Here is a 27,048-nt window from a genome sequence, read left to right on the forward strand (position 1 = left end):
TATGCCTAGCAAATGCAATGAAGCAAGACAGTTTTACAAGTATTTACTTCGAGGAGCTGATGATGGAGGGAAGGAGATCATAAAAACCTATCAAAAAAGAAAAACTAATTGCCCAGTATTCATTATTTGTAGCTTAAGTTGTGAAAATGTCATTTATATTGTCTTTATTGATTACATTCCATATTTTATTTTGTTTTAGTTGATGTTAAATAATAGAAAGAATTCAAAAAATATGAAAATAAAGAGAATGTTAAGAGTCAGTGATAGATTTGGTTTTTCTACTCATTTTTCCTAAAGCCTGTAACATTCTAGAAAAATCAATACTCCTCTGAAAAAAAAGTTTTAAGTGGTAGTGGTGAGGGGAACTACCTGTTTAGGACGGCTCTACAGTTTAGCAGATACATTTGACATATTCTGTGCACAAGTACATTTGTGAATATCATTCTACCTTTCTCTCTAGATATTTATGTAGATATATCTATAAAGATTATTATTTTGAAAATCTATGCAGCCTTTATTTCCATAACTGTATTTAATTAGACTAAGAACTACCAAACAAATAATAGGGAGGGGGGATAAAAGGAAAGAGAAGAAGAGCAGTATCTTCTGCAGGGAACTTTAAGATAAATGTTGATCTGCTTCTAAAACTCTTTGGAAGCCACTTTGTAAGTTAGCAACAAATACTTGACATGTTTCTTCTCTCTGTTAGACAAATAGCCATAATAATGCTGTATCACAATTGGTAGGGGAAATGTCAATTTCTTTTTTTTTTTTAGTTCCTTTTAATTGAAACTATTTGTTACAGCATGACAGCTATAAAATAAAAATAAAAAGTAGTCTGGGATTGAAAAGAAAAGAAGGGTAAAGAAAACAAAGGGAACTCCCAAACAAAGAGTGGGCGGCTTTTTCCAAATCTACATGAAGTCCTGGCCGGCAAAATAATCCTATGTACTGTACATATTAGCATTCTAGAAGGAAAACTGAACAGAACTCACACATTGTGTGCCGGCAAACTGAGGCTGATCAACAGTGAGGTTAAATAAATCATAACCGGGATTTTAACTCACCATAAAAATGTTCCTACAAACAGCCGGCACCTTGCCTGACAGACAAGAAATCACCAGTGCCTTCAATCTAAACAAACTGTGGTATACATACGTAAGCACTCTAGGGAGAATTTAAGTTAATATTACAAAGTCTTCCATCTCTACTGAGCAACAAAATAAATGGCATTCTTTTAATTTTTGTCATATAAGATGACCAGTTCATGCTGGCCTTCCAAGCTTCAAAGTTGCCTCTTTTCTATTTGTATCCTTAATCCTCCTCTAGAATAAGTTACATCACTCTGTTAAGACACAATTTAATAGCACTGCTTTTCTTTGGAACATTCAGTTACTGCTGTTTCTTCTGTTGAACTGGAAGTCCCATGAGGGGAAGGGTTATGTCAGCACTGTTTACTGATGTGTTTCTGGTGCCTAGGACAACATTTGGCATGCATGACTAAATGAGTGAATGAATGAATCCATGTTTGTTCATTTCCTAAGACCATATTTCTGCTTGTCTTGTTCATCTGAGGGTTTGGTTTTGGTATTGCTTTTGGCACTCATTTTACAAAAGAAGACTGATGTAGAAAATGCATTATGATGTGATATTGTAATGTCAAAAGATGTAAGAGAAAGATGAAATAGATGAAAAATGATTGCCTGGTTTTAATGACAGGCTGCATGGTATCACTGACAGTGCTTGTGTTTTCTCAAGTAGCTTTCTCAGAATAGTTTCAAGAACTTCAAACATGCCTTTCATCCTCGTGTTATCTCTGTGATACGTGAAGTATTTTCAATATCGCCATATAACAGCTTGGGAGGCAGGCAGGTCTGAAAGGCAGAAGTCCAGACATGTTTTCCATTTGAACAAATGTTTGTTTCTACTTCTGGACTTTGCTCATTTTCATTTGAGCTAATCCAAGTTTGCTTTTACTCCAGGGCACTGTATTCATTTTTATTTGTATAGCTTTCTATTGCTATAGCAGAGGTTTGAAAAATGGCTTACGCTTTTTTTTTTGAACTTTTAAGTTTTAGAAAGAGATGTTTAATGTAGTGGGAGCTTAACTACAATTTATTTGTAATTTCACAAGTAACATTTGCTTATTTATTCACATTAATTTTATTAATTTATTGCCCTTCTATATAGTCTTGGAGCAGGATGAAAGACTTTTTAATAAAAATTCTGCATAATAATTTCAACATTAAAAAAAAAACACTTAGAAAACAGAATTTTCCTCAGGAGTGATTACTGGCTATAGGTAGCCCAGGAAAGCAAAATGACCACACATGCTTCATGAATGTACACTCACACCCACTGTGTACAGGCTCACAGTTGTGTATTGCACACCCTCCAGGACAGCGTTCCAACCTATGTACACTATATTCTTGAAATACGGAGACCTAACAACATCTACTTCTGTATTTCTATAAAATGATTGAAAAAGAATGTCTCATAGAATTTACCAGGCATCTTCAGATTTTCAGAAACTATGTAAGTTAAAACTTGGGAAGATGTTGAAAAATTACTGATTTTTAATCCAAAGATATACTATTTTAAAGGACATTATATTGAGAAAGAAAACAAGTAAAGCTGGCTTCTCCCATGAATCAAATCTGAAACAGAGGGGCTTCCATTTCCAGTGAAGAGAAACCCTGTGGCAGATTCCTTTCCCCTCCCTGATTCCTCTTCAATAATAAAACTGCATCTTTCCTTTTATTGAAGATCTATTATCTTCACTAATAAAACTGCACAGCCTTGGCAGTGTCTGCAGTAAGGCTCTAAGGACATAGTAACATCTCACACTAATGCTTCATGAGTATTTGGTACTTTAATGCACGTCAGAATAAGTACCTATTTTGTTTGTTTTCCTTTATAAAAAGTTGTATCTTTGGACCCCCCTTCTCCAAACAAAGAGTTCAGGTATCATAAAGAACAACTTGCAAGCTGATGCAGAAAGTGAGGAAACAAAACATTCTTAGTGGCTAGGAAATACTCAAGATGGCTAAAGAGAATGGGAAGTACACAGATGAGGGTCCTTCGAACCACGGAGAGCACCCTTAAACAACTGTTTTCAAATTCTTATGTTGTTTTTGTGGTTCTTTCGGAAAGCGAGGTTTTGCATTTTTAGAACTCTGTTGACAAGCTTTCGCGATGGCTCCCCTCTTTGCTTTGTTTGGCAGCCTTGCAGCACCACCTTGGGAAATAAGGTCTGTGGCCCGTGGCCCGTGGTGACTGCTGGTGTTCCAGGCCTCTCTTATCGTTGATGGAACTGGCGTATTGTCAAGTCTTACTGAGAGCACTTATTTCTGTAGCTGCCGAGGAGACTGGTATACAACCGTCTTGCCAGGCGCGCACCCGCCCAGGCGATGTTTTCTTCCTCGGGAACATGGAAAGGGCACTTTCGGAGAAAGGTGTAAGGAGACAAACCAACTGCCACTTCCGAGGGGAGAAACCGGATCCCTTTGTGCTCTTATCTTTATCCACTTCCAATTCTACTGATTTACCTCTGCTGGGTTCCAGAGGAGGTAAAAAGGAGAGGAGAAAACGCTTCATTTGAGTACGCTTCATTTGAGTGCTCCTGGCAATGAATGAGTGACAAGAGATGGGTCTTGGTGGATAGCTTTGATAACAACCTTCGTTCATGACTGGGGGTTGGATACTGTCATACCCAGCCCCACAGATGCACATGGCGTTTGATAAATCACACAACAACCTGGGAAGAACGCACAGAGGGCACATACTTCTTGTTCATTTGTGCGTTACATTCGTTCATTTGACAAATAATTTATGGAGAGCTGCCACGCACCAGGCACTGTTCTAAGTACTAGGGTTACACAGTGAACAAAACTGCTCTGGATCCCTGCCCTCTCCAAGCATACATCCTAATGGAGCCTACTTTCTACATCCTCTGTGTTCTTATGCCACAGTAAAACTGCTGGGCCATTTCCCAAATGTCTTATAAAATAAATTACTTCAATTAAAAATAATTAACATAGGACATTTTCTGCTTTGGTGCCAGGCTGGGAGTATTTGAATTTAAGTATTCAATGTTTAAAAAGTGGAAAAATCTCAGAGCTATAAAAATATATTCCATTATCTATGTATGCTTCAAAAAAGACCACCATTGCAGTGCTCTTGAAGGTGGGACAAAATTTAAAGAAAATTCAGAATCCATCTTTTCTTAGACTTCTACGTTAATTATGAAATAGTCAACACTCAGTCTCAGAAACCACATGTAGTTTTCACTTCATCTCTTCTACCTCGTTACACAGGACTGGTGCACAAGCTCATGGAGTAATCTGCCTATTGTTCTGTCCATCTCTGCAGAGGGCCACGACTAACTCCCCAACATGCCCCCAGAATTGTCACTGATGTGTACCCACAGGGGCTGCAGCCACTTGTGGAAAATGGGGGGGGGCAGGTCCTTCTCTCAGCTGCCCCCTTTCTGGCCCTCTACTCCGCTCACACTGCTTCCCTGGAAAGGTGTCCTACACGGTTGTCCTCAAGACACTCCCTCCTGTCTTTCCTGCACATGTGACAAAGTCAACCTCCCACAGCATCACTCTTCTCTAATAGCTTTCTTGCTCCAGATGGTCTGTCCCATCAGACCGAGGCTCGTCCAGGCTTTCAAGACCCTGACACTATGTAACCAACTTAATCTGGTAACAACCACAGCCACAGAGTTAACAGCAATACTTTGTATTTTCTGCTATAAATTGATTGTACACCACAAGATCTCATTTTGATTAAAATTATCCCCATCGACAGAGGGTTACACTGAATTTCAGAAAGGTCAAGTGATTTGCCCAAAGCCATCCAGCTGCCAAGTGGAAGAACCAGTGTTAGAGCCCAATTCTTCTGAATTCCAAACCAATTCTCTGGCCGCTGCTTCTCCTTTTCATGACACACTCTTTGCTCCAACTGGCTCCTGTCCATTTCCAGTTCCCACCAGTGGCCATACTCGTCCTGACTGCTCCATTGCTGTCCCCTGCTGGACCTGCCAACACCCAGAGGCCCCTCTTAGGGTCCCGTCCTTGCTGTAGTCTGCCCTGAGAGCTCAGCACACAGATGCTCTTCTTTCTCTGAAATATTTCCTGAGCAAAGGTTTAGCCCAGGGTTTCTCAATCTCAGAATTACTGCCATTAAGACAAATTATTTTTGTTGTTGAGGGGCTGTCCTATGTAGTGCAGAGTATTTATCAGCATCCCTGACCCATTAGATGCTAATAGTACCTCCAGTTGTGATGACTAAAAATGTCTCCAGACATTGCCAAATGTCCCTTGGGGGCCCAAATCACCTCTGGTTGAGAGTCCCTGGCTTAGCATGTAGTTACTAATCTCTAGTTGAATGATGAGGGTCTGCTATGTTTCCCCATGAGATCTGCAGTGTAGGCAGAATGTGTTATCTTTGCATTCTTTGAAGATGTTTTGCCCTAAATATAAGTTATGGACCCTTGCCCCACGTTCCAGTTTCAAATTGGAGCCACTCATCATATCTTCAGATTCCTGATTGGTTTTAAGTTGCATCGCATAATAATTATGAGCCCAGTTTACAGAATTTTAAGAAATGTGCATAAATATACTCTATCACTTATTAGTTGTGTAACTGTGAGATACTTGCTTAATTTTCTGTTCGTCTATGCCAATGTCGACAAATGGAAATATTATGCAAGTCACATTAAGAGGTGAAATTAATTTTATATTTTATTTAATCTAATGCACCAAAATATTACCATTTCAAAATGTAACTAATATAAAAATTACTAACAAGATGGTTGACCTTCTTTTTGCATCAAGCCTTTGAAATTCAGTATATATTTTACTCCTATAGCAAATCTCAGTGAAAGCCGATTGCAAGTGCTCAATAGTCATGTATATCTAGTGGCCACCAGATGTGCTGGTTCCCCCATTACACTATGACATCTTGAAAGCAGGGACTGTCTTATTAATTTTGTATTTAAAAACACTGCAAATTGTCTTTTAAATAAATGACTGATTTTTCTGGGCCAAAAGCTTCAGAAGTCTTTGGCTCTTTCTTTCCACCCTGAAAACCATTTAGCCCTTATGTAAGATACTTGGCATTAAAGAAGTAAGTCTCCTTTCTTGAATGGTTCCTGTAGACTTAGATAAAGAAGACATACATGTATTAACAACTGAAAAAATAGCAATATATAATTATTAAGTAAAACGCTTTCACCTACAAGCTTTCAAAACTGAATGACTGGAAGAATAGTCTCTTCAACAAATCATGCTGGGGCTACGGGGTGTCTACATGCAAAACAATGAAGCTGGACTCTTACCTCACACAATGGTAAAGAGTTAACTACAAATGGATCATAGACCTACATTTAAGAGCTAAAAAAATGAAGCTGCTAGAAGAAAACATAGGCGTACATGCCCAAGATCTTGGATTTGGCAGTGGATTCTGAGGTATGACAACAAAAGCATGAGCAACAAAAGAGAAGCTAGATAAACTGGACTTAGTCAAAACTGAAACTTCCGTGCACAGCTGAGAATGTAGGAAGACAACCCACAGAATGGGAGAAACTACTTGTAAACGAACAGACATTTCTCCAGAAAGGGCGAACAATGGCAACAAGGACATGAGGGGAAGCTGCAGGTCACTAGCCGTCAGAGGATGTAAACCAACCCCACAGTAAGATATCACTTCACACTCACTAGGATAACTGCAGCTTAAACGGCGGAAAACAACAAATTTGGTGAGAATGCAGAGACTCTGGAACCCTCATGCATTGCTGCTGGAGATGTAAAACGGTTCAGCCTCAGAAAACCAGTTTGGCAATCTCTTCACAAGTTAAAAATAAGTAACTGCATGACCCAGCAATTCCGCTAGGTGTAGATACAAAAGAATTGGAAATGGGTGTGCAAACAGAAACTTGTAGAAGAATGTTCACAGAGGCCGAACAATTGCTCGTTAAACGTATTTCACAATAAGTATATTTTCACAATAGTTAAAAAGTGTAAACAATTCAACGTCCATCATTGGATGGATGGATAAATAAAATGTAGTATAATCACCCAATGGAATACTATTCAGTCATAAAAGGAATGAAAATACTGGTACATGCTACGACATGGATGAAACTTAAAATGCTATGCTAAGTGAAAGAAGCCAGACCCAAAGGTCACATACTGTATAACTGCATTTATATGACATATTCAGAGTAGGAAAAGCCATAGAGACAGAAAGCAGGTTAGTGGTTTCTAGGTTTGGAGGAGCATTGGAAATGGGGAGTAACTGCTTAATGGGTACAGTTGTTTCCTTTGGGGTAATTAAAATGTTTGGAACCAGGTAATAATGATGCACAGTACCGTGAATACAATAAATACTCCTGAATTGTACGTTTTAAATGGTTAAAATGATGAATTTTGTGTTTTGTGTATCTTGCCACAACAAATGAAACTGAATGGTTGACAACGGTTGACAACGGTTCAGTGTCGGGGATGGCTTTTTTGAACAAGGTAGGTTTCTGAGCACAGAGGAGGTGTAAATTAGAATTTTTAGCAAAGGAGGATAAAGGTGCCCCAGATAAAAATGGAGGCCTGAATAGAATGGCCAGTGGGACAAGTGGGGCTCACGTAGAAATGCTAAGGAAAGCCCCTTTGTAGTTTGATTTTAATCCAAACAAGAATTGCTTCAAAGCACAAAGTACATTTTCATCAGAGACCAAATGCTCCCTAATTGTTAAATACAACTATCAATAAGTGAACACATAAATTAGGATGGTATGTTCTTTGGATCTGGTAATCAGATATTATTTTTTGATTAACCCCAAGAAAAGAAGCAAATATCCTTGGGATCACTCACAGTTCATCAATTTTAATAACATTTGTTTTATAAAAACTGTGTTCCTGTGAAGGAGAGACGTGTGGACACACATAGCTTATTTGTTTTTTTTCTATATCGGAGTGAATCCACACATCACTGTTCTAGGAACTACGTGAGGTCTTTGATTTATTATCGCATTCAAGTGCACCCTGAAATACACAGTTTCACGAAAGGATTGTTAACTGTTCACGTGGAGATCAGCAGCCTCAGGAGGTACGACTGTGTGCCCTGCAGGGGAAGCTCGGTGACAGCTGTATGGTGACAGCCGAGACTGTCGGCTTGGAGGGCTGTGGGTTGAGTGACGAAAGGCAGCCCCACAGAAGAAGGTGTTAGGTGACTGCATTTTAAACTTAGTGGCGTAGACTCGGGCCAAGGGAGTACAGGAGGTTACTCTGGTGCACAAGAAGGTTAAGGACTATCTTTTCAGTCTTCAATCCTTAGCTGCTTTAAACTCATTGGGTTTTCTCAGCCCTGAACTAAGGTCGTCACCTTTCACGAGTTTTCCCTACAAACTAAACAAACGTTGTTGTATGGCCACCTCATTCTCTCCATGGGAGACGTCAGACACCACTGACCCGGATGGCTGCTGCTGGCAGCACACCCAAACAGACACGTCTAGGTTGGGAAGAGGCCTCAAAAACTGGCCGGCAGTCAGAATCCTCACTCAGGGACCCATTCCACGCAACGGGGAAACATTGTTTCCAAAGGCTTCCATTTCTTAATGCCAAGTCAAAGTTCAACTTAGCTCTTCCTCTAAGAGACAACAAAGAAGGTTTAAATTTTGGTGTCTAAGAAGGTTTTTTAAAAATTATGTTCATCAATTAATATTTGGCAAGCTTTGGCATTCATGGTACTGAACGACAGAAGGTATTACGGAGTTATACCACATCAGGAAACTTAGGGCCATCCTCAAAAACATATATTTTTATTAAATTACTTAATCACCCACCTGTGCTATCTTAAATAAGAAAGGGACAGAGGAAGCACCACATCTTCAATCACTTTAGATTATGGTAAGAAAATTAAACGAAAAAAGGTAGCATAGATTATCTTACTTTGGATTTTGAGCCATTGTGCTAAAAGTGTTTCTGGAGAGGAAATTTACATTCCACATCAGTATTTTGTTGAGCATACTGATAATGGTATACGTAGGTTACACATGTCTTTTATAACGCAAATAAGATATGAATTAAAAAAAAAATTTTCCCCTTAGGCCTTGCCATCTGATTGTTCCTTCATCAGAAGTTCTCGAAGTCTACTTGCTAAAATGTCAAAAGTGTTTCTAAAATCTGAGCACCACCTGCTAATTCCAGAACTCTTTGCTTCCTACCATAGTTTCCCTCCTGCTTTTGCTGCTTGATTTTCTGTTTCTTTACACCATTCTGTTTTCTAGGTACTACATCTTCCTTCTCTGTTATAATGAGAGGAACTTAGGATTTGGAATCAAACAGATCCTACTTCTGTCAGTTACTGGTTGTGTGACTGTCTGCAATATTCCTCAATATTTGTGCCTTAATTTCTCCATTTGCAGAATAGGGGGAGTAACACTGTAAGTTTGTTAAAGGATAATGTGAAAGACTATATTTAAACCACTTATTTCACAGTAGTATGCATGGTAGGAATTCAATAAAAATTGTCCCCCTGGCCCATCAGACAAGCACTGTTCCTGCCCCACACCCCCGTTTCAAGCCGTCAGTTGGTGCCTAATATCTTGTGTGGCATCTCTGCAAATAAGCCAGCTGTGCTTCGTTTAAAGAATAATAAATGCTCATTTAAAATAACATCATAATCTGTTTACCTCCATAAAGATTTGCTTTTTTGTGTTACGTCTATTTTTGATTTTTCTCTTGCTATTTTTCTGCAATGCAATAAGGATTAAAAATTCTAGAGGAAAAAACTGACCACCAAGGATAGTCATTAAGTATGGTAAAAAGAAAATAATACATGAAACTAACTTTAGTTTAATTTAATGTTCCAAACCAAACTATCAACATAAATTGGTATAGAAACATTTCTTTGTACACATTTTTGAGCAGGAAACTTTAAAAAAGAATTACTCAGTTGGCTAACACCATTGGAATGTCAATTCCCAATAAACAACAAGCACTCCATTTTATTGGTCTGCTAGGAATACATATATATGAAAGTAGAACATTATAGTTTGAAAAATTCATTTTAGCCTTAAAGTCTTTAAAAACTGGCTTCAACTGTTCCTACTTTTATATTGCTTTTAATTTTTCAGTGGTTAATACATTTCAGTGAAAGGTGGAGAGTTTTAAATTACACAGTGAAACAGAAACAAATCAAAAGATTTCCTAAAAATGTGAAGAATGTCTGAAACCAACTCTAATAAAAAGGAAAATGTACTGAAAATATGTTTAAGAAGCTGTTTCTTTTTGCATTGATTTTACCCTGAATTGCCATGACCAGATTATTTAATTTTTTGAATAACTTTGTGTTCTGAGGGCATATAAAATATCTGACAACAAAAACTTCTTTATTGGTAAAAACATTTGGAATCTTTTGAATATAAAAAGTTACTTATATAAACTGTTTCTATTTAATACCTGATGACTTTAGTGTGTGGTGGGCATCCCTAATGATGTCAGCTCTCCTTCTATTGGGCATATGTCAAGTTTGTCTTTCATTACCTCCTTGAAGATGGATGTGTCCATATGGCTTGCTTTGGCCAGTAGAACATTTCTAAATAGAAATCTTGAAGAGCTAGTGGGCAATTCACATAGTGCCATGCTCCACCACTGCAGAAAAACTAGGAAAAAATGACGCATGCTCATGATATATGTTCATGATATAATGTAGAGCATAGAAAATGTGAGGAAACCTAGAGAAGCGGTGGTCAAGGTTATGGATTCATTCAGTGCCAAGTAGAGTGTTTGAACTCTATTTCAAAAGCAGTGGAGGAACTTCTGAAGGTTTGTGAGCTTGGAAATGAAGGGACCAGAGCTGGGCTACAGTACAAGCTGGAAAAGTTTTGAGGTGCATGCTAGGAAAAGCCTAAGCAAAAAGGCCAATGTCATGAATGGATGGGTCAGGGCAATTCCGATGAGAGCTTGGAAAGAAAAGAGAAGTGAGCTCACACCAGAGACGGAATCTGCCCGCACCTTGATTCTGGACTTCCCAATCTCCAGAACAACATATATTAAATGTGTTTGCTCCATAAAGCAATCATAAAGCTTTTATGAAAATGTGAATCTTCTATAAAAACAATGACTATCTACTGGTTTTTGGAGACATGTACACTAAACTGTAGTCTATTCTCTAGATGATCTCGTTGCCTATGAGCAGATGGCAGTCCTGTTGGTCAGAAGAGCTTTCTCATAAACTAAGGAGCCACTAAATCTCATTAATTTTTTTTATTTCTTGGCTGCTGTTGGAGGAATGTAAAATTTTTTGCCAAGTGTGAACAAATGGTGTAGACTCATCTGTTTATTAAGGACTTGAGAGCCTAAGTAGTATCTGAGAGCTGCAAATGCCACCGATATTAATTTCAGAAGAACACGAGCTATTGTTTATGGGCAGGGCAGGCTTAGACAGGTTTTGACATGTGTATCCCTGTCTGGCAGGACTCAGATATGGGGTGGGGAGCTTTAAGTGGAGGTCAAAGGTGAATTCTATTCTGGGAGGCTTCTGATTTGTTTTTCCTGCACTGCCCACTTCCTTCCTTAAGGAGGTACTTCCTCCTAAACAACATTTCCTTGCTCCATATTAGCACAGGACAGTGTGCACTGCAAGGGCGAGATACAGCAGTATTCACAGGAGTAAGTGCCTACAGATTCTCTCTCTTCCTACTGTCTCTCCTGTAGCTGCTCCTCCTGGGGCCAAAGGCCAAGTTACTCACCCCACAAAAGTATTATACATCAGGTAAGTTAACCAGCAAAGACAAAATCAAAAAACTGCAAGTCAGAAGCTTCTTCAGGAATTTTCTAGTTAATTAAGGAAGATAGGCTCTTGGATTAGCGGCTCAGTCATTCATTTCTTTGCTAGGTTTTCAATGAGTTTTCCTATCTAAAACAGGAAATGAAAGGCCAATCTGAAGAATTCTTGGAGAGCCCAGTCGCTTAATCTCAACTCATTAAAGTCTGTTGCAAAGACGGAAATGCCTGCTTCTGTGCGATTTTAAATAGAAAGCTGATATTCTTACATAAAGGTGGGAGTTCTACCTGAAGAAAATCATACTTCTTTTTCAAAGTGGCTCTTGACAGAGAGCATGTTTCCCCTGGACTGTTGAAGTAGCCCCAGGACGCTTTTAAAGGCTTCATTCTCCAGGCACTCCAACCAATATAATCATCACGTCTACATCTGAAGATTTCCCAAACAGGGTAAGTCAAGAGATTTGTCCAACAGAGTTCAGAAAGGAATGTGAACAGCCTGCTGGCACCTACAACCAGAGAGGGCAAACGTCTCATTCACTCCCCCCTGCACAGGGATTTCTGACCTCACTGCTGGTGAGAAGGGAGCTAAGAACTCCAAACTGCATGTAGAACACATAGAAGGGGAGCTGCCCATGTCCAAGAGTCCATTTGGGGGGGGGGGAGACAGAGATTTCCTTTTTTTCCCACAGTTGGAGAATAGTTTTCTTCCAAAAATTGATTAATTGGTTTGAATGTAAAATTCTTGGTTAATATTATTTTCAATGTACGTTTTGAGGTTTTTTTTCTAGGGAATTAGAGGTACTTTCACATATGCTTTCATATTCTGGTAGAGATACAGAGAAATCAGTGCTGCTTACAGGACAGTGGATAGCACAAACATCTACGTTGCACTTTATGAGATATATATACGCATACACACACATTATATAAGTATATATGTATATATATATACATATATATATACATATATATATGTATATATACTTATATCATATGATCATCTATACATCACTCAATAGATTATGGAGATCTGACCTATTTTGTTTAATACTAATAAATGCTGATAGGTTGCTTCAAGTTGATTTAGAGAGCAGTTACCCTTTCCCACAGTTGACGACATGGTTGGTTTGCACAGTCAAGTCTCAGCACTTAAATTCTGGAAGTGTGAGCTTCTCTTTCTAAGGCCTCGAGTCTGTCCATTGGGGGAGATGCTAATAGTATCTCTTCACAGTCACTGGAATATGGCAACCATAGGTCCTAGATTTTCCAGGGTGGTCTGTATTTACAGTATTCTCTATTGATTAGACTTTGTGACATGTTTTGTTGCAGAAGAGATTTTTCCTTATATCAAGATGGAAGCTATTCCAATTTTCTGTCACTAGTATAACTTTGAGTCCCTCTGGATCTTTGTAGCTTTAGGAAATGCTTGGACTTTGATGCGAGGGAAGATTCTGGCCCACTTCAGAAGACTGTCTTGCATATAGATTTGATTGCTTCTGACCTTTCCTCAAGTGGTTCAAATCAAAGTCTTGGGTACAAACTAAATTGGAACTCCATGGACTAATACTAAGAGGTGGTAATCTCTTTGATCAACCGCGGCAAATAACTGGGCACAAATTAATGCATCAGTACTATGTGTAGACTATGGGGAATGGGATGAGACTGACTACTGAACTTAATCTGAACTTCCTGCTTGCTTCAGTGATAATTTTTTTTTAACTGAAGTATAGTTGATTTCCAATGTTGTGTTAGTTTCTGACAAAGTGATTCAGTTATACGTATACATAGATATTCTTTTTCATATTCTTTTCCATTATAGTTTATTATAGGATATTGAATATAGTTTCCTGTGCTATGCAATAGGTCCTTGTTGTTCATCTATTCTTATCTATAGTAGAGTGTTAATCAGTTAATCCCAAGCTCCTCATTTTTCCTCCTCCACCCCCTTTCCCCTTTGGTAACCATAAGTTTGTTTTTTATGGCTGTGCTTCAGTGATAATATTAATAAAAACAACTCATCCTAGTTCTACATGTAGTCTCACATGGGGATTAGTCAGCAAGACCTGTATCACCATATCATTATTGCTACTTCTCTCCTCTTCGGCTACGAGGAGGCCACGTCTTCTCTTACGCCCCTCCCCTAATCCATGTCATCTCAGAGGTCATAGGGCAGAAACCTATAGGCCTGCAAGGCTTGGAACAGAAATCTCAGTGGATTTCCTAGATGATGAAGGTGACGCTGGGAGAAGTTTGCGGTTTGCCTGGTATCATGCGGCAAGTTAATGGCAGAGTAGTGTATATTTACTGTTCTCTCAAGTGCATGCATTACTGCTAGATAAAAACTCAAGATACAGGCTCTATGGTCATACCAAGTCCCACAGTATCAATGCACACTCACAGGAGAATAGACCTACGTGTTACAAGGCATGATAAAAGATAAATTCAGTTTTCTGGATATCTGATATCTGTAGTTACAGTGTAGCTAATTTACTGTGGCACAAGCTGCTGTTTTATTTTCCATCTCACATTTTGGCATCACATACAAATAGATAAATTACAAAAAAAAGAAAAATCACGTTACACAACTAGTTTGATGGCTTTTGTATTTCACTGAATGAACTTTGGCCTGAATATTTGGCATTTATGTAGCTGGTGTTTAGGCTGAACTTAGTCTTAAGTGTGACAAGGTAATTTACTGAACGTCTCCACCCTATTTCCTTCCCTTCTTTTTTTTTCATTAGTAAATGGGATAATGTAATATTTTAGAGAGCTATTAGGAAGATTACAAGACATTGCGTACATCAGGGTACTATGTAAACTCTAAATCTATATACAAACATGAATAATTATGGTTGCAACAAAATTGAAGTGGCTATGGTAACAACTAAGTTCTTGTTCTAATGTTACTATTCGAGTTTTATTTTTCTCTTTGAATCTGTACATATGGCAAAAGAGGGTTTTGAAATATGTTTTATTTCCTCTATTGTGACTCATGATTCCTTTTTAAGGAGTTTCTTCTTCATATAAACAGGAAATACACAATTACCATAGAGCATCTAAATAAAATCAAAATGAGAAAAATTTGCAAATTATGTATTTGATGATTCATATCTAGAATATATGAGGGACTCGTAAGTAAATAATAAAAAGACAAATGACCCAATTAGAAAATGGGCAAAGGATCTGGATGGACATTTCTTCAAGGAAGACATACAAGTGGCCAAATAAGTATAAAAGGATGATCAGCAGTATTAGCCATGCATATAGAAAGGGAAATGCAAATCAAAACTACACAAAGATACCACGTTATACCCGCTAAGATGGCTATAATCCAAAAGACAGACAGTAACATGTGTTGGTGAGGATGTGGAGGGCTTGGAACTCTCACACACTGCTGATGAGAGTGTAAAACAATGCTGCTGCTTTGGAAAATAGCCTGGCAGGTCCTCAAAGGGTTAAACATAGAGTTACCGTATGACCCAGCAATTCTGCTCCTAGATACATAGCCAAGAGAAGTGAATATATATGTACACACAACAACTTGTATATGAATGTTCACAGCAGCATCATTCATAATAGCTCAAAGCAGAAACAACTAAAATGTCCACCTACTGATAAGTGGATAAATAACGTGTGATACATACATGCAATAGAATATTGTTTGCCGATAAAGAGAAAAAAGTACTGACACATGCTACATATTATGAACCTTAAAAACTTTAAGTGAAAGACACCAGTGTTAAAGGACCATATTTTGCACAATTCTACTTATAGGAAATATTCAGAATAGACAAATTCATAGAAACTCAAAGTAGACTAGTGGTTGCCTAGGACTGGGGGTGGGAGAGGTTTGGAGAAAAAATGGGAGTGACTGTTTTCATAGGCACAGGGTTTCTTTCCTTTTTTTCCCTCTGTTTCCCAGCTTTATTTAGAAAAAAGACTTAGTGTGTAAATGTAAGGTATACAACATGTTGATTTGATCTAGGATTTCTTTATGGGGTGATGAAATATTCTAAAATTGCACAACTCTGTGAATATACTAAAAACTACTTGAACTTTAAATAGGTGAATTACGTAGTATGTGAATTATATCTCCATAAAGCTGCTGAGAGAAGGAGTGGGAGAGAGAGAATGCGCCTTTTTCCTGGATTCTTAATTGTATTTTTCCTTAGGAAAAATGGATGACTTCACAAGGTGCAGGAACCAAGAAGCTCTCTACCTCCAGACTGACGGAGAGAAAGAACCTGGCCCCCAAGAACTAATGATAAATTGTGAAAGTGTTCATTTCTCTCAAATTGGTGACCTGCAGTTATCGGGAACATTTCTATCTTAAACCAGATGGATTAGTAAAATCAATTTGGTCCCATGTGGACCAGAGAACCTAATGGTCAAATGCTTTGATGTTGTCAAACAACTAAGCAAGTAACACGTTAGATGAAAAGAAAACAGATGTACAGGCACCACCGAGGGAGGCTTTGATCTCCTCTGTGGTGGCTGCATGCTCTTAAAGGACACTGGAAACCTGCTTCTCCTAATGAGCCTCCCCTGCCTTATTAGGGTCACCGATTTCATGCGCACCAAACAGGCGGGAAACAGCGCTGCCTTCTAAGAAGGTACTTTGATGTTTTACTGATACTAGCCAATAAACCATTGCTGGCACTCTCAGCCAGTAAATAGTGATTATAGGATATCTTCAAAAATACTATATTTAGCCTCTGCTGGTGTGAACAGAAGGTGCACCAGAAAGGGTTGCAGCCAAAGGTCAAGAATACCTTGAAAGTCCTAATCAGACACACAGCAGTTTGCTTTTTGTAGTTTATTGCCTTTTCTTTTTTTTAAGTTTAAAAGTCATTGTTTGTCTCATGATACTGCTAATTTGAACAGTAAATCGTAAAGCAAGGTTAGGTTGCAATGCATCCAGGAGAGCTCCTGTCACTCCTCTTCTAGGTTTTGACACTTGGCGGTTGAGGGGTGAAGGGCTGCCTATATGGAGTGTGTGGAGTATACGCAGAGGTGGCTTCAATCCAGAGGTAGATAGCATTTTCAGGATTATATTGTGAAGAAACACCACAACAAAAAGTTGTAAGCATTTGCCACTTTGCTTGTGGTTGGAGAAGGGAATGGTGGATCACTGTGTCCCAGGCACACAGGGCTGGCTGCGGAGAGGAAAGGGACTTTCAGCATCGGGGCTGGGATACCCGGCACAGGAGAAAGTGGGGCTGGTCTACTGCAGGACTTGTGTACTACACAAAGAAGTGCCTGACCTTCAGGTTCTTTAAATTCTTGGTTCTACTGTTAAGTCTCAGTGTCTTTTAAATCTTGATAGGAAGATGGAAAAATCAAGGGAGGGTTTTTATTCTTGTTAACTGATGGAGATGATTGTCATTCTCTGTTTAATGTATCACCAAAGAGCACCAGCCTTGGGGTCAAAGGAATCTGGTTAGAATCCTGGAGTCATCATTGACTACTGTGTATATTTGGGCAAGTTACTTAACCTTCTTATTCTTCTGTAACCTCATTTACTAAATGAGATGACCTTTGAGCTTCTATTCCTTTAAATATTTTACATTTTAAAAAGATACAGATAAGTTATTACTTCCTAATTTACAAAAGGAATGTGTTCTTTGCAGAAAACTTATAAAACACAGAGAATCAAAGAGCTGGAAATTTCTTTCACTTTTTTTGGTCCCTGACTCTTTGTAATCTTGCACACTTCAAGTCAAAGACCATTAAAGCAGGGCAATACGGCACCAGTTACCCTGTCTAAATAATCCTCTTATTTAACAGATGAGGAGCCTGAGAGATGAATTCTCCAAGGTCGCATAGCACACTTGATTGAGCACATCACTGTATACAAATTAGTGTAAAATGTCTTGTCCTCTAATTGCTTTCAAATGGCATTTTTTTGATCTTCACCTTGAAAGTTCTCTACAAAAGTGGGAACTTTGAACCCTACTTTCTTATATTTATATATGCTTGGTTGTATTTTCTTCACAAAGGAAATCTTTTTGGCTTATGTTGCTGTGTCCAGCCGTGGGCGTTTCCCGAAAACACAAATAAGCCACGAATCCCTGCATATCTGGCACATCTAATTTAGCCCACTGTGTTTACTTTTGCCCACTCTCAGTCTGTCACAGTCGCCCTTCTTGGGTTCTCAGTTCTTTAATTAGTGTGGTAGCAGCTGTTCCCCAGAACAGAGAGATGACCCATTTCACCTGGCCATTGGTGTCTGCAGCAGACACAGTATAAGGTCAAGGGTAAAGCAGTATCATGAGAGCAGAGAGCCAAGCTTACACGGTGGGGGATACAGACAGTCCTGGACCACTGAATGCTGACACTGGGTTGGGGGATGATGTGTTAGGACAGATTAAGATTCTCTTCCTTCACAGCCAGCCACACACACAGAGTAAATATGTAGTTATTCTTTCTTCTTTGCCATTCCAACGTGATAATTCAACAAAGTGTGAAGAAAGCCACGGTCGAAAGGCTGCCCTTTATTACCCACCCTCATTTCAAGTGACATTAATGCTGCCCTGGCAACTAGAAGAGACTCATATTTACCTCATCATTTCTGGAATTTTAAATTCAAGTATAAGTTACTGCTGTACATTCATAAAATATCATATTATACTAGACAGAGTTCTTAGAAATAACTATTTCATTACATTGTCTTCTGCAATAGGTAGAATTTTTTTTTTACACAGAAGAAAACTCTTCTATTGATTGGTTCTGTTTATTTGCTTTCTCTGAAGGAGCAATAACATTTTAGGAAGAAATAATGGCATATGAAGCAAAATAAACTATTAAAAGTGTAGTATTTAGTTACACTTCTGACTGCTAAACAGATATTTTACAACTCTGGTTTATATTTGTTTATAGCCCGTGGCCATCGTTAGCTACATTTCAGACAGATACTCCTGTTTTTATCCGAGAGGCATTTCAATACATTTTTAGTATGTTTTCTTTTTTCCTAACAGAATTTTTTTCTCAAAAAATCAGATATTTCAAAGACTGAATATTATTTTTTAAAATATTTTATTCAGATCATGGAGTATATTCCACAGAAGGAAATTTGCATAGGATAAGAATACATGCCACAGGAATTTCAAATAAAAGTGCTATAATGCCACAATCAATATGTATCTTATCTTCTATCACATTGCTTCAGTGGTAACAAATTTATTTTACTTTTTTTTTTATTGAAGTATTATTGATTTGCATATTGTTGTTGTCTTAGTTTCTGGTGTACAGCATAGTGATTCAGTTATGCATAAAAAATAGATATATTCTTTTTCATTATAGATTATTACAAGATACCAAATATAGTTCCCTGACCTATACATTAGGACCTTTTTAAAAAAAGTTGAAGTACAGTTAGTTACAATGTGTCAATTTCTGGTGTACAGCACAGGATCCCAGTCATGCATACACGTGCATATATTCATTTTCATTAAAGGTTATTACAAGATATTGAACGTAGTTCCCTTGTGCTATACAGAAGAAACTTTCTTCAGGATCTTGTTGTTTTATCTATTTTATATATAGTAGTTTGTGTCTGCTAATTCCAAACTCCTAATTTATCCTCCCCTCCTTCTCCTTTGGTAACCACAAGTTTGTTTTCTATGTCTGTAAGTCCCTTTCTGTTTTGTAAATAAGTTCATTTGTATCCTTTTTTTTTAGATTCCACATATAAGTGATATCATATATTTGTCTTTCTCTGAGTTACTTCACTCAGTATGATAATCTCTATGTCCATCCATGTTGTTGCAAATGGTATTATTTTATTCTTTTTTATGGCTGAGTAGTAGTCCATTGTGTGTGTGTGTGTGTGTGTGTGTGTGTGTGTGTGTGTGTACACACATACCACACCTTCTTTATTCAGTCATCTGTCAATGGACATTTAGTTTGCTTCCATGTCTTGGCTATTGTAAATAGTGCTTCTATGAACACTGGGGTGCATGTATCTTTTCGAGTTTTCTCCAGATATATGCCCAGGAGTGGAGTTGCTGGATCATATGGTAATTCTGGTTTTACTTTTCAATAAAATATTTAAACACATCAACAAAAGTAGCCTGTCATCCGGATATTTCATCAACACAATGTTTTGATACTTGGATATGCCTGAATTGTTCATTTTCATCCAGCTGTTTGGTATTAAACAAATACAATCTTCATATTCCATAAATCCTGAGTGCAAGAGAGTCTGGGATTGAGGATCTGGTTGCAGGGGGATGAAGTCTATCAGTTTATCGTCTCTCTCTGTGGCTAACCTCGTAATGCCAAGTATCACGAAGTCTCAACCACTCATAAGCTATAATGATTAAATTTTTTTTGCTTTAAGACAAACACAGGTTCCAATAAAACATTTAGTAAGTAGCTGGGTAAATCAGGATATACCTATTTCAAGCCTATTTCCTGTTTACATAAGCCTAATCTAATTCTAATTAGCATCCTGACATTAGCCTATTTGTACTTATCTTTTGGCTATATAGTTACTTTAACACAACACACTTAGCCTATGCAGGAAAGATATGTATTTATGGAGATCTGAAGACAATACTACAAATGAAGAAAACTTTCTAAGCACTACCATCTTAGAGCAAAGGAAGCTAGCCAAGAGAACATCTGTTAAGTGGTAGAAATATCTTTCTTTGGTTCCTTTTTTAAACATGTCATAAGTTCCACTTATAATAAAACAATAGTGCATGTTAGTTACATTTGTCAAAGGAACATTGGAGAGTTGTACGCATTAAATTTCAAAGCCACACTCAACCAGAAAAGGCACATGAATGCTGAAAAGTTGAATTCTGTGGGGTTGTTTTGGCATAGGACCCTGGCAAGGAAAGGAGTTACGTATTAGGTGAAAAAAAAAAGCCCAAATTACTAGTTTATAAATAATGTTATTTTAAAAGAAGACAAACCAGAAAATATTTTGAGACCTTTAGTTAAAAGTATGGATGGTCAAGACTGAACTGTCTGTTACTTGTGCTCTTGTTCTGCTTCTTTCAGAAAAGAAAGGAAAACCTCACTTCCTGAGTGTCAGCTGTGTTCCAGACACTGCAGTCAGAGGCTTACCTGTGTTGTCTCATTTAAATGCCATCACTGTTCTGTAGACTAGACATTATCGTGCCTATTTTTGAGGTGAGCCACAAAACTAAGATTCAGAAAAGTTAAAAGTACATTGCCCAGGCCACTGAGCTATTAAACTACTGAGACAGACTTTCAACTCAACATTTATTTACTCCAAAGCCCTTTGCTGTTTACATATTTTGCAGCTTCTGAAAGTTGCTCTGAATCCATAAGGCAGAGGCTGAATTCTGGGCAGAGGTCAGGAGCTCATGAGACGGGAGCCAGGCTACCCGGGAGAAGAGGGTGGGAGGTGCTGTTCCTCTGCACCCCTGTGGTGTGGAAGCATGGCCTTCATGTTCCTGCTTCTGAGAGTTGCTCACCTGGGAGCTCTGAGTCACTTGTACCATGTAGGTAGGACAATCTTCATTACTGCACATGTTGCACTCAAAGCACCAATTACCATGGTATATTAACTTTAAAAGGTAAGGTTTAGCAAATTTATAGTGATAAAAAAAAGCTATTTAAAAAATGGAGTAATCTGTATACTTTTAACATTTGCAGCACCGTATCAGCCAGATGTTTCCCCAAAGGATACTCAGGTTGTTTCAAACGTATAAGTAAGTTGTACAGAGGTGGATAATACATTTGATTAACAGGCAATTTATTCATGATAGCTGTTATCTTCTGGTCATTTTTGTGACAAGTCTTATCCAGTATTTAATAATACAAACATGTTTGAGGCTGCTTTTTTTTTTTTTATAAGTTTATCCATTTAGTAATGAAAAGTTGGGATGCAGGCAGTAAAAAGAACAGGTATACTTTATCTTTTACTCCAATTTCACAGACAAAAACAAAGTATCTAACGTCTTTTTGACTACGGAGGGCCACTGGATGGGCCAAGGACAATGGTAGACTTATTTACATTTATAAAATGAGGTAATAATAGCTAAAAGCTGGGTCTAAAGCTGGTACCTCTTTTCATTTGGGAACTCTGAGGAAAGTGTGCAGAGAACACGTTGCATTCCCCTCAAGGTAGAGGGACAAAAGGAAATTTGTATATTCAACTAACTCTTTATCATTTTCATCTTTGCAGAATGATACACTTCTTCAATAAGTGATATTCTGAGTCTGCATATAAAAGTAATCAATCTGGGGCTGGTGTAAATTTTCTTATGCAGTAGAAATAGATGAGATATTGAAGGACAGATCCTCCTAAATTTAAATTTCACAATAATTAATCCATAGGGTTAATCCACAGGATAACTAGACATTTTGTTCTTGTTTCTGTTTTTAGCTGAAAGATAATTAAACCTTCTCCCAGAAATCACTCTCTTGGTGGATATTTCCTGAGAAATGGGGCCAGATGCCTCATCATCACTCGCCAGGCCACAGTAATAAGTCAATCTGGACAAATTGCCACGTACACATTCAGCCATGGTGGCCTTTAATTTCTAGCAGCTTTTAAAAGCATCCATTAAAGCAAAATAGAGGAGAAAGGACTATAAATAGCTGACAGTTTTCTGAGGGATGGTTTAAAGACAAGAACTGTTGGTACTCATCATACAAAGCACTAACAGGAGGAAGCAGGAAGAAGCAGTAAAAGGCAAAGCGAAATTTAAAAACCTGCAATTAAGGGAGCATCCATTTTCTGATGTTAAAATGGAACCCATTTTTGAAATTCTGAATAATTTATTTATAGTGAATTTGAAATATATTCTATGAATATAAAACATTTTAAATCGTGTAAAACAGAAGAAATCATTAATTGACTTAAGGGTGAAAGAATGCTGAAGGCAGGTTCTGCCGCAGGGGTTTGCCAGTGTAAAACGCTGCAGGACCGAGCTGTGGAGATCTTTCTCTGGGTGTAATCTCTTTAAGTTGCATTCACTTTTCCAACACTTATTGTTACAGATTCTAGATCTTCTGTAAACCTCCAGGGTTATATTTATTAGCTCAATTCTTTTTTTTAACAATCTTAGTTCAAGTTGACTGACATCAGTGAATGGCATTATTATATCTTAACTAATGGGAAATGTGATTAAAAGATTCTGTCTGCCCCTCCCTGTAAACTGATGTTAAAAACAGATTTAAAACTTAAAATCCATAATCCCCAATTAGGCTGTCAAACTTGTCATACAGTTGCTTTCCCCACATCCATAGGAAATTACTTATATAATGATATCTATAGTCAAAAAAAGAGAAAAGCAAAATAGTAATTTGTTTGAGTGTATTAAACCATAGATTCTTGGATTATTTTAAAAATTTTATTAAACCCTGACAAAATCCCTGTTATAACTCTGAGCCAGGTAAATATTATTGTACATGCTTTGGAGATGGATTTAAAAGAAAAAATGAAGGGTATTTCAGATAAATGTTGTGCAGGGCAATGATTATCACTTTTTATTGTGCGTTTATTGAAATCAATGCAACTTGAGATTTGATAAAACAATCTCATCTCTATCTAAAAGGATTTACTGCTTACGCAGGTGAGCTGTTAGGTGCTGGAAAAACAAAGCTATAGTTAGATGTTCCTGGCTTCTAGGAGTCAGAGGGGAAAAGGAAATGTCATTGGTCCTGAACATAATTTGACCTTTCTAAAATAAGAAATAAAATACAAAGCATTGAGCCTTTTCAGATACCAATTTTTTTTTTCTCTGTGAAATGGAGAGACTGATGGCTTAGATGGCTTCAAGGTCCCTTCCAGCCCTAATCTTCTGTGATTATATACATATTATTCTCATACAGAAGTCCTTACATGCTTTCAGTTGTTTTGCTTGTTTTTCTAAGGACCTGCAGAGCAGTGGACAAAACCATGCACAATAATCCGGGGGTGGATACACTTATCTTGTACAAGGAGAGGACAAAGCTTTCTATTGTTCAGATGCCTTCAATTTTGTTGGCCTTTCTGACCATACAGAAGAAATATCTGTAGTATTTCCGGAGTAGAGCAGTAAGAGTAACACATCTCTTCCTGGGTTATAACTGATCAACTTTAAATGGTATGGATCTAATACATATGTTAAATGAATGAATGAATGAAATGAACGAACGTATGAACAGGTAAAAAAATCATTCTGACATCCTTTGGAATAAGTTGATAAATATTGGGTAGCTCTATGCTCTTAAATATTCAGGTTTGCATGTATTTTCATTTTTACCCCAAATCAAGCTCTTTGTGTGTGTGTGTGTGTGTGTACGTGTATGTGTATGTGTGTGTGTATGAATATGCATATGTTAACACATGGATTTGTATTAGTAGATAGATGCATTTTACGTTTTTAAAGGAAGTCTAAAAAAATAAATGTCTCTCTGTATAGACTCGGTGATAATATAAAACTAAAACCTGCCAGCTCACTAAACTAATTTTGGTCATCATTTTCCCTGTGTTATACTTGAACCTTTGCTAACCTATATGAAACCATCAGGGAAATTAGAAACTGCCTTCTCAGGAGACACTGTCCCACAGCTATGTGGCTTAGTGAGCTTTTAACAAATTAAAAAAGCTTCCCTTCCTCAGGTGGAGCTTCTCCTTGCTGCGGGCTTGGAGATCTGAGGACAGGCTGGACTTCAGCTCCCAGGTGTTCTCTTGCCTGGGAACCCTTGAGAAGGGCAGATGCTGCCCAACCGTGGCCCTGGGTTATACAGTTAGCAACTAGAATCAGCCTAATTTCCTGGCAGCTCATAAAAATCATTCTTCTCCAGCGATGCTCTTTGAGGTGTTCTTTCTGGAGGGGCCTGTCCTAACCTTGGAACACTCAGAAGCTGAACAATCATTTGCTGAGCCTACTGTGTGCCCTGCACTCTGCTGAGAGGTGTGGGAGGGCATAAGTAAAGGGAGGACAGGTCCCTGCCTTCAGAGAATGCAGTCTGGGTGGAAAGTCAAAACAAAACTAGGCAATGTGGTGTGACTGGAAGTCAGGTTCTGAATATACAACCACTTGGGTTTTTCTCTATCTTGTTTATATAAAAAAGAGATTGGGCAGGAGGACTTTGAGTGTGTCTACCTAGGGCAATAAGTTTCTTATCTCTAATCTAAAAGACCAATTTGCAGTATGTCCTATCTAGAGCTCATGGTGAAGATACAACTACGAGAGTAGCTGTTACATGCAGGTGGCTGGGGAGGCTTCCTAGATAAGCACTTAATGTTAAATTGTTGGAGAAGACTGGGGTGAATATTTCAGTATTTATGGGATGCTATGTAGGCATAGGCACAAAGATAGGAATTGCTATAGGAAATGTATGGAATAGTGAAGTCCAACAAGGTAACTGAAGCAGGTGTCAAGGTTGGGTTGTATCAGTGGAGGCGAGAAAGGCAAGACCAGACTGGGGTCCGTCATTCCATTCTCTCCAACTGATCTGATCACAGACACATAATTGCCAAACAATTTAATACCATTTGGGGACATGAGTTGGATCTATAGCTTTAGAGCACCTGCCCTCAGTGTGAAATGTTCCAGGACTGAATCCAGGATCCTGGCCAACATTATACCATATTCTAAGCACCCAGTGAAATAATTACCCAGCTCACACACAGAGAGACACAGACACACACACACACACACACACACACACACACACACACACACACACACACACACACTCAGACATGGGCACAGACCTCAAGAGGGAAACGATCCCGATATGTAATCTCAGGCCTGTGCCATGTTCTCTACTTCAAAGAAGAATCCAACAAGGGGAAGTATTAGAAATGGGAAGTTTTCCAGAAGAAGAGTGTTAAAATATAGACTCCGGCAGAACTGTAACCCAGAGAGAAATGCTCTCCTCAAACAACAAAACAATTTACAAAGTGGCTTGAAGTCAGCCGGAGAGAAAGCAGAGTTTGGGAGGTGAGCCAAGGAGCCTGCATTTCTGTCGTGCTTGTTCTGGTGCCAGTGATAAACACTAGTGCATGCCTCCAGCCCTCTGCCCGCTGAGAGCTATCTAAGTGGCTGCAGTGCTCTCTAAACATAAATAATCTTAATCTTCAAATGAACAGTAGACACATGGGAACAAGATTAGCGAGACTTTTTTTTTCCTTAGCCGTTTATGGAAACTTCCAGAGGAACAAACTTCAGCCTACTATGGAAATTTCATTTGAAGTAGATGTCTCTGCAGACTCGGGCAGTTTACCAGACTGGACTTGCTCTTTTCCCATAATAGTGTCCTCTAAGCCACAGAAGCTTTAGAAGAAGTAAAGGGCTTAACCAGATTCAAAGGTGCAGAAAGGGCTGGTTGTTCAAAGGAACATGAAAATGACCTTTGTCTGAGTCATGCGATGGTTCATCTCATCATCCTTAAGATGTTTTTAATTTTGGTAGAGGAAAAGGATGCCTTAATGACTTGGCAATATATATATATTAGTAACTTCGGGTATCCAAGTTATTCATGACCAATTTCTATTCAAATGGAAATATATGTATTCTCTCTTAATTTCACAGTATCTTAGCTCTGATAGGGAAAATCCCTGAATGTGTAAAATCTGAACCTTTCCTGGAGACCCATATTACCAGCATAGAACGGGCTACTTGCTTCACACTGTCACATTGGCAGCCAGTAAGGGCGGTTTGGCACACAAAATACTCAACTGTGAATAGTTTTAGATAGTATTAGACTCTCTCTTCTAATCTGATTCAGGAGGGTGAGAAAGATGGGGCAAGAAAGGCCAAAGATGGGGTTGAAAAGGGAAACAAATCTAGGAGGAGAGAGAGGGAGACAGCTGGGAAGGAAAGGAGAAAAGCACTGGGCTTTTCTACAACTAAACTATTCTTGCCTGGACTCAAAAGTCTAGTTGAGAAATACTGTACTTCCACAAGGGGGCTTTGGGAGGTTAAATTGTGGATTTATACTGTCTCTGTATGCACACTTTGAAATTCTCTCCATGCTCAGAAATTATCCAAAGAGGAGAGAAGCACTTTCAATTAAGAATTAAGAAAAGGCCACTTTAGGAAGGCATTATTATGCAAATTTCTACCGTAAACACCTTTAGTGCGAACAAGCAGGAGGCAATATCACATACGCAGACAAGTTTTCCGAGGCTAAAATCCCCAAACTGATTTGGGGTACATTTTTCTTTCTCCTTTGACTTCATTTTCCTCAGTTCCTAGTTTTCAAACTCTTTATACCCTTTCATAAGTTTTAAAATTCTAGTTCAGGTTCAACTGTAGACTATAAAAGGAAGAGATCTGGAAAATCA

General features: G+C 38.3%; 1 protein-coding gene across 9 annotated transcripts in view; it reads right to left on the reverse strand.

Annotated features, from left to right (window-relative positions):
• DLC1 (DLC1 Rho GTPase activating protein) overlaps nucleotides 1-27,048 on the reverse strand; it is a 355,265-nt gene that overhangs the window by 108,097 nt on the left and 220,120 nt on the right. Inside the window, exon 6 of one of the 9 annotated variants that reach the window (XM_072950365.1) lies at nucleotides 3,570-3,622. The exons of the other annotated variants lie outside the window; for them this stretch is intronic. Within the exon in view, the coding sequence (XP_072806466.1) occupies nucleotides 3,609-3,622 (14 nt within the window). The 3' untranslated portion in view covers nucleotides 3,570-3,608. Of the gene's footprint in view, nucleotides 1-3,569; nucleotides 3,623-27,048 lie in introns of those variants that run through there. 9 annotated transcript variants of the gene reach the window in all.

This window comes from Vicugna pacos, chromosome 26, assembly GCF_048564905.1.
Source record: "Vicugna pacos chromosome 26, VicPac4, whole genome shotgun sequence".
NCBI lineage: Eukaryota > Metazoa > Chordata > Mammalia > Artiodactyla > Camelidae > Vicugna > Vicugna pacos.